Source organism: Chiloscyllium plagiosum, chromosome 17 (genome assembly GCF_004010195.1).
Source record: "Chiloscyllium plagiosum isolate BGI_BamShark_2017 chromosome 17, ASM401019v2, whole genome shotgun sequence".
In the NCBI taxonomy this organism is placed as follows: Eukaryota; Metazoa; Chordata; class Chondrichthyes; order Orectolobiformes; family Hemiscylliidae; genus Chiloscyllium; species Chiloscyllium plagiosum.
The window spans coordinates 72,201,881-72,214,074 of record NC_057726.1 but is presented as its reverse complement, the minus strand read 5'-3'; the positions used below and the strand labels follow the sequence as shown (position 1 = coordinate 72,214,074).

Here is a 12,194-nt window from a genome sequence, read left to right as displayed (position 1 = left end):
GGTATATGAATAGGAAGGGTTTGGAGGGATATGGGCCAGGTGTTGGTAGGTGGGATTAGATTGGGTTGGGATATCTGGTCGGCGTGGACGGGTTGGACCGAAGGGTCTGTTTCCATGCTGTACATCTCCATGAGTCTTTGAGATGTTGTCTGACTTGCTGTGCTTTTCCAGAACCATGCTTTTACTCTGACTTTCCAGCATTTGCAGTCTTCACTTTGACTCTCTCTCTCCAGGCAGAGAAGTCCAAATAGTGCAGACTTTCCTGAGTCTTTTTCAAAGTACTGAGGGCAAATCAGATTCAAACAAACTAATTCTTGATTGGAAATCTAGGACTAGCTCATGCTCTGGAACCTGTGAACAAGTATGTTCAGGAAATAACATAGCAAATGCTTCTACAGACATCAGGGCTAAACATCACCTCTGAACTCTCTCATGTTCCAGTCAGATCACAACTGAGGACTCAAGCTCAGTCTGACCTATACTGGCCACATTTTGCAATGTCAGTCTTACCAGAACCCAGTCCAGAAGATAATTTGAATCCTTGATTGATTGTTTCAACTGATTGTTGCTCCATGTTAGTTGAAGGTTGTTTGAAATCTTTCATCGTCAATCTGAACTTTCTCTTCTCAAGGTAACGACAGTCTGTGATAACTGAATCCCCATTGCTTTGTCCATTTCTGTTTCAGCTCCCAGTGTTCTGGTGGGTATTGTGTGCTGTGAGCATTACATCAAAACAGCATTGCCTGGAAGCCGAAAGGTGAGCGACATAAGAGTTCCCAGCTTTATTGTTTCCAAGCTGCTGTTGTGAGAGTATTGATCACTGTTTTCTGGAAGGCTCTTTTTGTCCAAGACTCATAGCACTGTGTTGGCATTGGAGAAATCCTCTTCTATATTGTAATCTGCTGAGATCTGACGTGAGCCACCACCAACATGTGCCCTTTCTGCTTCACAGATTCTAAACAGTAGCTAACTGCTTGATGTGCGCTAATCCAGAAGGTGAATGGGTGCAGGATCGAGCAATAGAACGCAGAGGGGATGCAGTGAAAGAAGCCAGAGGGAGATCCGCTGTGCTTTTCAATAATGTCACTTGACAATAATCACTAAATATTCAGACACTTTCTGCGATGAGCGGCTGTCCATCTCACTGAATTTCAAAATCAGAAGAGTTATGTTTTTGTGAATTTCCAGGGCACAGCCTCCAGATCCAATTTCTTGCTGACTGTTTCATGTTGCTCGATTAATACCTGAAGTACCCCAGACAGCTCCCAGTCACTCAACACCACCACTGCGTCAGTGCCCAATCAAATGATTCTGCAAACTCTTTTTGTTTAAAGGTGCAGTTTCTCTCTGACTAACTGATATTCAAGGACCGTTTTTATCTCCAGGTTCAAGTTAGGTGCCTGGGTTGTACTCACCTGGTTCCACTCAGAACTGTCTTCCTGCACCATAATCACTGGTGTCTCCCAAAAATTGATCCTTGCCCCACTCCCCTTTCCCTACAGTGTCCCTCTGCAACATCAAATGAAATATCAGGATACATAGGTAAGCGTACCTCAGCACCAGCTCAGTGCACGTTTCCTATGGATTAGAACTGGTTCAATTATAAATTGGGAAGCCAACCTCTTCAGCCGCCATTACAAACTCTGCCTCTGAGCCATGGGCATCATCGGTCTGTGTGGTACCTATCTGAGCTCAAACCTCTGACACCATACTCTTTGCTCATCAACCTGTAGCAACTCCAGGAGAGCACCAAATCCAGCCAGGCCTCAGTTCGAATTGCAGCGAAACCTGATACTTTGGCCCAGTGTTTTGGATATTGGCTTGAAACCTGCTATACATGACTCAGAGTTGGTTATACCACGGTGATGCCTCCAACTGTTATAGCTGTTACAGAAATAAAGTTGTTGTGAAGCAAAAGCTGAGAAGGATGAGCTTTCTGGCTAGACTCACAACTTGAGGACAAGGAATAGAATAGCAGAAGTGACCAGTTAATCCTTCACCAGGACCTGGATTATTCAGAGGCTGAGATTGGAGGAAGTGCCCTCCCTCACTTCACCCATCCACACACGCCACTCTGTTCATCCCACAAAGTGCTCACTCCCCTCTCTTCAGAACATTGACAGTGCTTGCAAAAGGGACACAGGCAGCTGATCACACCTCTGCCCCACCATTCACTGAAGACAACCTTTATGATGAACTGACTTCCAGATACTGTGTTCACGTCATTGTTACCCTCAGACATAACCTCTGATAGAGTGCCTTTGGAGCAGAGAAGGTTGAAGGGGGCCTGATAGAATTGTGTAAGATTATGAGGGGCATGGAGAGGGTGGAAAAAACCCAGCTGTTCCTCTTGGTTGAAGGGTTAGTTAACAAAGGGCACCATTTTAAAGTGAAAGGCAGGAGGTTTAGAGGGGATTTGAACAAAATATTTTTAACACTTAGGGTAGTGGGGGTCTGGAATGAACTGCCTGGGAGGCTGGTTGAGGTGGAAAACCTCACAACCTTTACAAAGTACTTACATGAACACGAAGTTTTATAACATTTATGCTGATGAGCCTAATGTGAGGAAGTGGGACTACAGTAGGTGGTTGCATTTGTTTTTAGTGGTACAGACTCAATGGCAAAAGGGACATTTTTGTGCTGTATAGATCGGTGTTGCCGTGTTCCGCTTTCTCCCCTTTGAATATTTTCAAGAAGGATCTAAATCTATGTTTTAACCGGAACCACTTTCTGTGGCAGAGAATTCCACAGGCTTACCACACTCTAGCCCAAAATGGCCTAGACTATGACCTTTAGACTATGACCCTTGGGTCTGGATTCCTCAGTCAATAGGAATTTATAAATTTCTATGAGATCCCCCTCAATGTTCTAAATTCCAGTGAATACAAACCAAACTGATCCAGCCTGACTTCATACATCAGTTCTGCCACCCCAGAAGTCAGTCCCTCCATAGTCAGAACATCTTCCCCTGATAAGGAGACCAAAGCAGCAGAGAATATTTGGCATATTTGTGAAGATTTTATATATTTTTAAGGCAGAGATGTATAGATTGGTGTTAAGCAAGGGGTTGGCAGGAATGTGGATTGGAGGTTATAGTCAGATCAGACATGACTTTATCAAAAGGCACAGCAGGTTCGACCGAGATGGCTATTAAGTCTTTAATCAGTTAGAATGGAGATGCAGACTTCGATTGATTAAAATGTAAATCCCAGAATATCTTTCAAGTCATTGACACCATGATAACTTCAGGCTTTATCAGAAAAAAGGTGATACATTAGGTCAGAAAATGCATTTGAGATAAGAGGCCACATTTCAAGCCTGTTTGTACGTGATCACGGAGCCAGACTGGCTTTACTTCCAAAGTAGGAATTTATAAAATGCCACATTGACTGTCTCCAGATTGTGTGCTTTTTGAACAAAATAGAACGTTTCTGCAAATTCAATAGCCATCCAGATTTGTTCAATACATTCACTGTATGACCCTTTGATCTCTTACTACAAATTCTGTGCCTGATGTATTCTCTTTCACTAGCTGCCTGAGGAAGGAACAGGGGTTCTGAAAGCTGGTGGTTTTAAATAAACCTGTTGGACTATAACCTGATGTTGCGTGATTTTTGACATCATCTATAAAGTTCATCTTTTCTTGTGTGTGTGCTGGTCTGAGGATTGCTGTATTTGTATTTTGGCTACTATGTAAAACAGATGCTAATATGTCCTACTAATGCAAACTCACCAGAAAACTGGTTTGTCTCTACATTCTGAAGTTGCAGCAACAGAGGGATTTAAAACACTTTATCTAAAACATTGACCTGTTACAAATAACCAAGATATGAGGGAAGAGGAAGATGCTGTCCAACATCTCTTTCTGCCTGCTCAGGAGTGCCACCTCCTGCTCACTTAACCACTTTCACAAACTGTTGACCACACAATTTTCCCCCTCACTTCCCATTCTCCCTCTTCAGCTATGTCCCTTTATCCTTTACATTTGTCAACACCCCCAAAAAATGCAAGCATTGACCAGATTTCTACAAACTACCATTCCCTCCTCTAACTCCTTCCAAAGTCCTTAAATGTACTTCTGACTTCCAAATTGGTCTCAATCTTTCCTGGAATTTCATGTGTGACTCCTTCCGATTGGATTCTGCCTGTCACAATATAGGAACCATTCCTAAAACCACAAATGCCATCCTGTGTGACACTCTTGACCTGTCTGCAGCCTTTGACAGTGACTATCCCCATCCTGCTCCAAACCCCTGTTCAGCTACGGGGCGATTGGTTTCTGCTGCTTTTCTTATTATCTGTCTCACTGCAGTCAGATGATTAATGGCTTCGCTTCCTGCTCCAAACCTACCCCAAAGATCGATCTGTTCTTATTTCTCAACTTCATACTACATCCCAATGACATAATCTGGAAGATGTCGACTTTCATGTTTGCTGACAAAACCCACCTGATCATCACTTCTCACTCCCTGCACACAGTCACTAAGTTATTAAAATACTCAGCCAAGAACCAATGGGGACTTCCTCCAAATACAGATTGGTCCAACTCTCCTGCACAGCCACTGACTGCAACAGGTCAAAGGCTGAAACAATTCTGTATTTAGTAGAGAAAGAATGCTGGAGAAATTGATGGAATTGAAAGCTGATAAATTCCCAGAATACTTAGGGAAGTGGCAGTAGAAATAGTGAATGCTTTGGTAGTCATCTCCTGAAGATTCTTTAGACAGTGGAACAGTTCCAACAGATTGCATAGAAAAAGGGGTGGAGAGATAAAAAGGGAATTATAGATCAGTCAGTCTGACATCAAAAGTGGGAAGATGCTCAAGTTTATCAAGGATTTTATAGCAGAGCACATTGAAAACAGTGGTAGAATCAGACACAGTCAGCATGGCTTTACAAAAGGGAAATCATGCTTGATAAATGTACCAGAATGCTTTTGAGAACATAGTTGGTAAAGTTGATCAGGAGAAACCTGCAAATGCGGTTTATTTTCAGCAGACTTTTGACAAAGTCCCACATAAAATGTTAATGTGCACGGGACTGGGGAGTAATATGTTGATAGAAAAGTGATTAGCAGACAGAAAACAAATACGTGGAAAAAACAAGCCTTTTTCTGAATGGGAGGTAGTGACTAGTGGTGTATAGCAGGGATTGGTATATTATGAACACCTGGGGTCCTAATATGTTAAATTATTTAAATGAAGAAACTAAATGTAATATTCCAAAATGTGCAGATGACACAAACCTGGGTGGAAGGGTGAGCTGTCTGGGAGGATGCAGAGATGTTTCAATGTGATTTGGAGTAAGTGAGCAAATGCATGGCAGATGCAGCATAATGTGGATAAATATGAGGTTATCCACTTTGGTGGCAAAAATAGGAACCCAAATTATTATTTGAATGGCTGTACATTGAGGGATGGGAATATTCAATGAGACCTGGGGGTTATCATGCACCAGCTACTGACAGTTGCAGCAGGCAGTAAAGACAACAAACTGCAAGCTGGCCTTCATAGTGAGAAGATTCCAGTAGGAACAAAGATATCTTGCTGCTATTATACAGGGCATTGGTGAGGCCACACCTGAAATATTGCATGCAGTTTAGTCTCCTTACTCGAGAACTCTTTCTACAGAGGGAGAGCAGTGAAGGATTAAAACTCGATTCCTGGAACGTCAGGATTGATGCATGAGGAGGGGTTTGAGTCGGTTAGGATTATATTCACCGGAGTTTAAAAGAATGAAGGAGGTCTCATTGAAACCTTTAAAATTCAAACAGGACTATAGAGGTTAGATGCAAGAAGGATGCTCTGGTGGTGAGTCGTCCAGAACCAAGGGTCATAGTTTAAAGATAAGGGACAAACCTTTTAGGGCTGAGATGAGCAGAATTTTTTCCACCCAGAAAGTGGGGACCGTCTACCACAGGAAATGGTTGAAACCAAAACATTGCGTTTTCAAGAATGTAAATATAGCTCATGTGGCTATAAAAATATCAAGAGATACAGGGGTGGGCAGGGTTAGGGTATTGAGCTCAATGATCAACTATGTTCGTGCTGAATGGCAAAGCAGGCTCAAGGAGTCAAAAGGCCTACAACAGCTCCTATTTTCTATGTTAATCTGCAAGACAGCTCTCCTAATTTTGGCACTCATTCCCAAACGTTAGTAAGGAGAAGTATGTCGGGCTTACCTGGGTTCCTTCATTACTTATGCAGTAGCATTGCATTACTACCCACCTTGTGAAAGTGCAAATAGATGTCTGTGTGCATGCGTGAGAAAGCAAACTGTATGACCACGTGTGCAAGAGCGACAGTGTGTGACCTTGCATGTAAGTGTGACTGCATGTGTACAGTCCTGTGCTGTATAATACAATAACAGAGGCATGTCACTCACCTGGAAATATGACTAGTTGATACTGGAGACTTTAATCATTGCTTTACATACATGGCAGTGATGGTTACAAAATATCAAAGTGAAGCTTACATTTTAAAACTTATAATAAATGCCTCAAAAGGGGGAAGAGTCTGAGTCAATATTTCAATCACTCCTTCAAAACCCCCAAACACTGGGGGTGGGTAGGAGCCCAGGGGTGGGGCGTACACTGATCAATCCCAGTCAGTTCCAGCCTGTCTCCCAGAGGAGCAATAGCACCCTCAGCAACATGCTCTGGCCAGTGCATGAAAGGGAACGGGCAGGAATCCTGCAGTAGATTGGAATGGCAGGATGGTAAGAGCGCAATGAGGGAGAGATGGGGAGGGAACGGGAAAGGAAGGAATGGGCAAGGAATAAGGGAGAAGGAAAGGTAAAAGAAAGAAGTGTCCTCCAAGCTGTGATGTGAAAAGTCATGGCTTCAGACTCTCCATGTTGAATAAACTGATGAAAAGCACAGTAAAACATCACAAACCTTCAGTAATAGGTGAGCTAGGATTTCCAAGCTGGTCTGTAGCTGCAGCACAATCACACCATTGCACTGGGAACACCAGGCCAGTGACAAAGCACATTTTCCCATGCTGTTTAAGCTTATAGAAAACCTGACAAGAGGACAGCAGGAGGGCCTGGGAGCAGTTACACAACATCAATCATGCACAGCATCAAAACCCTCACAGAGTCACTGGGAAACAAGAGGCAAAGAGCTTACATAGAGAGAATCACGAGTAGTTCTCATGAGCTCGAGTGTAAGTACAAGATCTTGGGCTTACTCACTAAAACCTGACCACAAATAGGAATTGATCACAGTTGCTCTGTGGATTGGTCAACGTGTATGGTGACTGTATGGGGTCCACCCTCTCTCTCAGTAACAGCTCAGTGATTGAACTGTAGACGGTTAAGTCCCATTCCCAATCCGTATGAGCGGGGAAGAAATGCTAGCAATCTCCATCCCCAAACACGGCGAACCCCTTCATCGCACACCAACCAGATGAGCTCCTGGCAATGTCCGAGGATTCGGGGAAAGCAGCAACTGGAGTTGCCCAGGCCTTGCTAGGAGTTACCTGCTGAAAGTGAGGAGGTGTCAGAGCACACCAAGCAGACAGGAATTTGGAAGCTAAAACTTGACTCTGATTAGAGGCAGGCTAGTGTGAGCAAGATTATAGTGTTGGCAGACACAAACAATCCTCCTCACCCTGCAAGACACCAAACAGCATGGAGTTTAACTACATCAAGAGGCTCAGTGAAGAAGCGTGTGGTCTTGATCTGGTGTATATTCACCATTTCATCAGCAGTCCGGTAGGACAAAGACAGTTCTGGAAATGTGTGATCAGTGGCATTTATTGACGCCCAGAAGCTGCAGGGTGGATAATGATGTCAGCCAGAAATATTTGGACAACCTCAGAAAATCTTGCCTTTCTTTTTGTTTTTCTCCATTGTTCTGAGGGGATTAAAGAGAAAGCTGTCAGTTTAATTCACTCAGACACTGTATGCAGGACACATGCGAGGGCTAGGGAAGGAGGGGTACACAAGGGTAGAGGGGATTCATAGAATAACACAGACCAGGAAATGCCCTTCTGTCCATCGAGTCTGTACTGCCAAAAACATACTCCGATCTACTTTACTTCCCTGCACTAGCCCCATAGCCTTCAATGTTACAACATTTCAAATGGTGATCCAAGTACTTTTTAAAGATTTTGAAGTTTCCCATCTCCAGGCAGCACATTCAAGAACTTGACTATCCTTCGAGTGAAAGCAAAACTTCCTCAAAACCCCTCTACACCTTCCGCCTTTCACTTATGCCCCCTTGTCATTGATCCTTTGGGAGAACCGCTACTTTCTATTTCCCCTATCAATATCCATTGCAATGCAAATTATTTGAATGAAATTTTCAATGGTCTGATTTGCAAATTTGCTGATGAATTAGTGGAGTCACAGATAGTGAGGAATGCAAGAGGAAAGCATACGGTAAATGGCCAATCCCTTAGCAGCAAAGACACACAGAGAGATCTCGGGGTCGAAATCCACAGCTCCATGAAAGTGGCAACACAAGTGGATAAGGGCGTAAGGCTAGCATGGGTCAGTTGTGGCATTAGGTATAAAAGTTGGTAAGTCATGTCGCAGCTGTACAAAACTTTACTTTGAAGTAGTGGATGCAGTTCTGGTTGCTGCACTGTAGGAAGGATGAGGAGGCTTTGGACACGGTGCAGAAGCAGCTTACCAGGATATTACCTGCATTGGAATGTATTAGCTAGAAAGAGAAGTTGGACAAACTTGGAATGCTTTAACTAGAGCATCGGAGACTGAGGGCAACCTTTAAGAAGTGTATAGAATTATGAGTGGCACAGAGAAGGTGGTAAGTGAGAAACTTTTTCCCAGGGTGAAAATTTTAAATACCACAGAGCACATGTTTAAGACAAAAGGGCAAGTTAAAAGGAGATGTGCAAGGCAATTTTTTAATTTAACGGAACACAGTGGATGGTAATGTCTGGAACGCATTGCCAGGGGAGGTGATAGAAGCAGATATATTAACAAAGTTTAAGAGGTATTTTGACAGACTCATGAACTAACAGGAATCGAGGGATATGGACCATGTCTAGGCAGATGGGATTAATTTAGAATGGCATCATGGTTAGCACACATGATGGGCTGAAGGGTCTGTTCCTGTGCTGTATTATTCTATGTACTGTATTCTAACTTACCTGGACCTAGGGATTTGATCATTGTAAACCTAGCAAAACCTTCATGACCTCCTCACTTCTGCTCAAGAATCTCAGTTCATCATCTGGAATTCTGTAACTACATCACCCTCCTCCTGAATGAAGCATAATGTGATGCACTTATTTAACACCCTCCCAATATCCTCCAACTTCACACATATTTCCTCCTTAGACCCAAATGGTTATACTCTTTCCTTGGTTATTCTCTTCCCTTTCCTACATTGATAGAATCGGAAATGTGTTGCTGGAAAAGCGCAGCAGGTCAGGCAGCATCCAGGGAACAGGAGAATCGACGTTTCGGGCATAAGTCCTTCTTGAAGAAGGGCTTATGCCCGAAATGTGGATTCTCCTGTTCCCTGGATGCTGCCTGACCTGCTGCGCTTTTCCAGCAACACATTTCCAGCTCTGATCTCCAGCATCTGCAGACCTCACTTTCTCCTACATTGATGGAATATCTTGGGATTCTCCCTAATCATGTCGTCGGTATTTTTTAATGCTTCCTCCTAATTACTTTCTTGAGCTCCCCCTGTTCCTTTTGTACCAGCTACACATCTCCCTTTTCTTTTTTATCCGGTCCTGAATATTCCGATATATCCAGGGTTCTCTGGGCTTATTGCTACAACATTTCACCCTACAGGGAACATGTTGGGTCTGTACTTCACTGCCTCCCCCACCTCAGTACCTTTTTGAACGCCTCCCACTGTTCTGCTGTACATTTATCCTCAGGTAGCTGTTCCCAGTCTATTTTGGCCAGGTCCTGCCTTATTTTAACAAAATCTGCCTAATCCAAATGCAAATCCCTTTCTTGCAGACTGCCTTTCTCTTTTTCCAGAAGCAATTTAAAACATACAGCATGGGTCACTATCACTCAACGACGCCCCCATGTCACCTCTGGCTTCATTCCCCAGAATTCGGTTCAGTAGTGCACTGTCCCTTGTAGCAGTATCTACATACTGACATTTTCAAGAAATCTATCCCTTATAAACCCTTTATATGATCGTCACCCCAATAAATATCCGAGTAATTAAGACCCTGAATATAATTACACCCAGTTGTTGTTTTAACACACCTTAGTGAACTTGAACCACTGAAACAGACAATAGCTGCAGGGGTAGGCCATTTGGCCTTTCAAGCCTGCACCACTATTCATGGCTGATCATGTAACCCGAGTATCCCACTCCTGCCCTCTCCCCATACCCCTGAATCCGGTTAGACACTAGGGCCACATCCATCTTGAATATATTGAATGAACTGGCCCCAACAGCTTCGTGTGGGAGAGAATTCCACAAGTTCATAACTGAGTGAAGAAATTCTTCCCTATCTTAGCCCTGAATGGCTTGCCCCTGATTCTTAGACTGTGACCCCTTGTTCTGGACTTCCTCAACATTGGGAACATTCTTCTGACATCTACCCTGTTCTAGTCCCGTCAGGATTTTGTTCCTGTATGTTTTTCCTGTTTCAATGAGATCTGCTCTCATTCTTCTAAATTCCTGCTAATACAAACCTAGCTGATCCAGTCTTTCATCACGTCAGTGCTGCCATCCTGGGAATCAGTCTGGTGACCCTTCACTGAACTCCCTCAATAGCAAGTCTATCCTTCCTCAGTCTAGGAGACCAAAACTGCACACATTACTCAAGTGTGGCCTCACGAAAGTCCTGTGTATGATAACTGTAGCAAGACATCCTTACTCTGATACTCAAATCCTCTCGCTATGAAGGATAGCGCATCATTAGCTTTCCTCACTGCCTGCTGCACCTGCATACCAACCTTTATTAACTGTTCCACCATGACACCCCCCCGTCTTCCTGCACCTCAGCTTTTCCTAAACTACCACCATTCCGATAATAATCTGTCTTGCCATTTTGTGACCAAAGCGGAGCTTTATTATAATGTATTTGCTAAGTATTTACCCACTCAGCCAGTCTGTCCAAGACAGCTTGCAGCCTCTTAGCATCCTCCTCACAGCACAAACAGTCACCCAACTTAGTGTCATCTGCAAATTTGTAGGTAAGGCATTCAATTCCTTTGCCCAAATATATAACGTATATTGTGAACAGCTGTGATCCCAGCAACAAACCCTACAGCACCCCACTCATCACTGCCAGCCACTCTGAAAAGGACTGGTTTATTCCAACTCTCTGCTTCTGGTCTGCCAAACAGTCGCAACCATGTCAATACATTACCTCCAATATATTAAGCTTTAATTTTCCTTACTAACCTCTGGTATGGAATCGTGTCAAAAGCCAATTGACCACGTAACTGCTCCACAACAGTGTGGAGGATGAGCAAGGGGGTGAGGGAGGTTAAGGTTGGATAGCTGAGTGAAAGATAGTCAATGAAAAAGTTCTCCACAGCTGCTTGCTTGCTCATGTTTTTGCTGTCTCACGAATTCTGTCTATGTCCCCCTCTCTGAGCCTCACACACACTCTACTTTTCTTTGACCAGGTTGCACACGCTCTCCCCATCCTATGTATTTTCTCCCACACTCTCCCCTGTCCCTCGCACATGATCTCCCATTCCTAGCACACGCTCAGTTGCACTCACTTTGATGAATCGAGCCTCTGCTGTTCCAATACACGCTGCTCCATCTCCCAGGCTGCTTTCTCCTCCTCAAACTGCTTACGTTTTTCTTCAAGCTCCTTGTATTGTGCCTCCAAATTTTTCTTCATCTGCTCATGCCGACGCTGCAGCTACAGTTAGGAGTCAGAGAACAGCATGACAGACAGACAGGCACACAGTAATCCAGAGTCCAAGCACAGACTCAGCACATATTGAGGGGGCAGACACAAAGACAGTGGGTACACAGAGAAATCAGAGGGAGAAAATAAAAAAGGGTGTGCACATTGGCGGGGAGGAGGATGATATTGGGGCTGGGTAGGAGGGTAGGGAATAGGAAGATAGGAGGAGGAAATGGAGTGACAGGAGTGAAGAAATGAGTGGGAGGAAGGGACAAGATGGAATGCGCGAGGAGACAAGCACAAGGAAGTGAGTGGAGAGAGGAGAGGCAGGGATGGAGACCTGAGGGTGGGGGAGGGGCAAAGAGGCGAGTGCAGGTG

The 12,194-nt window shown here is 44.0% G+C and overlaps 1 protein-coding gene and 1 long non-coding RNA gene across 2 annotated transcripts in view; one reads left to right on the top strand and one right to left on the bottom strand.

The window, feature by feature from the left end:
- Positions 1-3,585, top strand: part of LOC122558702 — a 19,322-nt gene extending 15,737 nt beyond the window's left edge. The window contains exons 2-3 of the long non-coding RNA XR_006314235.1: positions 687-757; positions 953-3,585. This is a non-coding gene — a long non-coding RNA (uncharacterized LOC122558702). The remainder of the gene's footprint in view (positions 1-686; positions 758-952) is intronic.
- Positions 3,586-6,395: 2,810 nt separating this feature from the next.
- The window catches only part of LOC122558656 (septin-7-like), an 82,407-nt gene continuing 76,608 nt past the window's right edge, over positions 6,396-12,194 (bottom strand). The window contains exons 12-13 of the mRNA XM_043707455.1: positions 11,683-11,828; positions 6,396-7,858 (exon numbers count right to left, since the gene is read on the bottom strand). Coding sequence (XP_043563390.1) covers positions 7,819-7,858; positions 11,683-11,828 — 186 coding nt within the window. The 3' untranslated portion in view covers positions 6,396-7,818. The remainder of the gene's footprint in view (positions 7,859-11,682; positions 11,829-12,194) is intronic.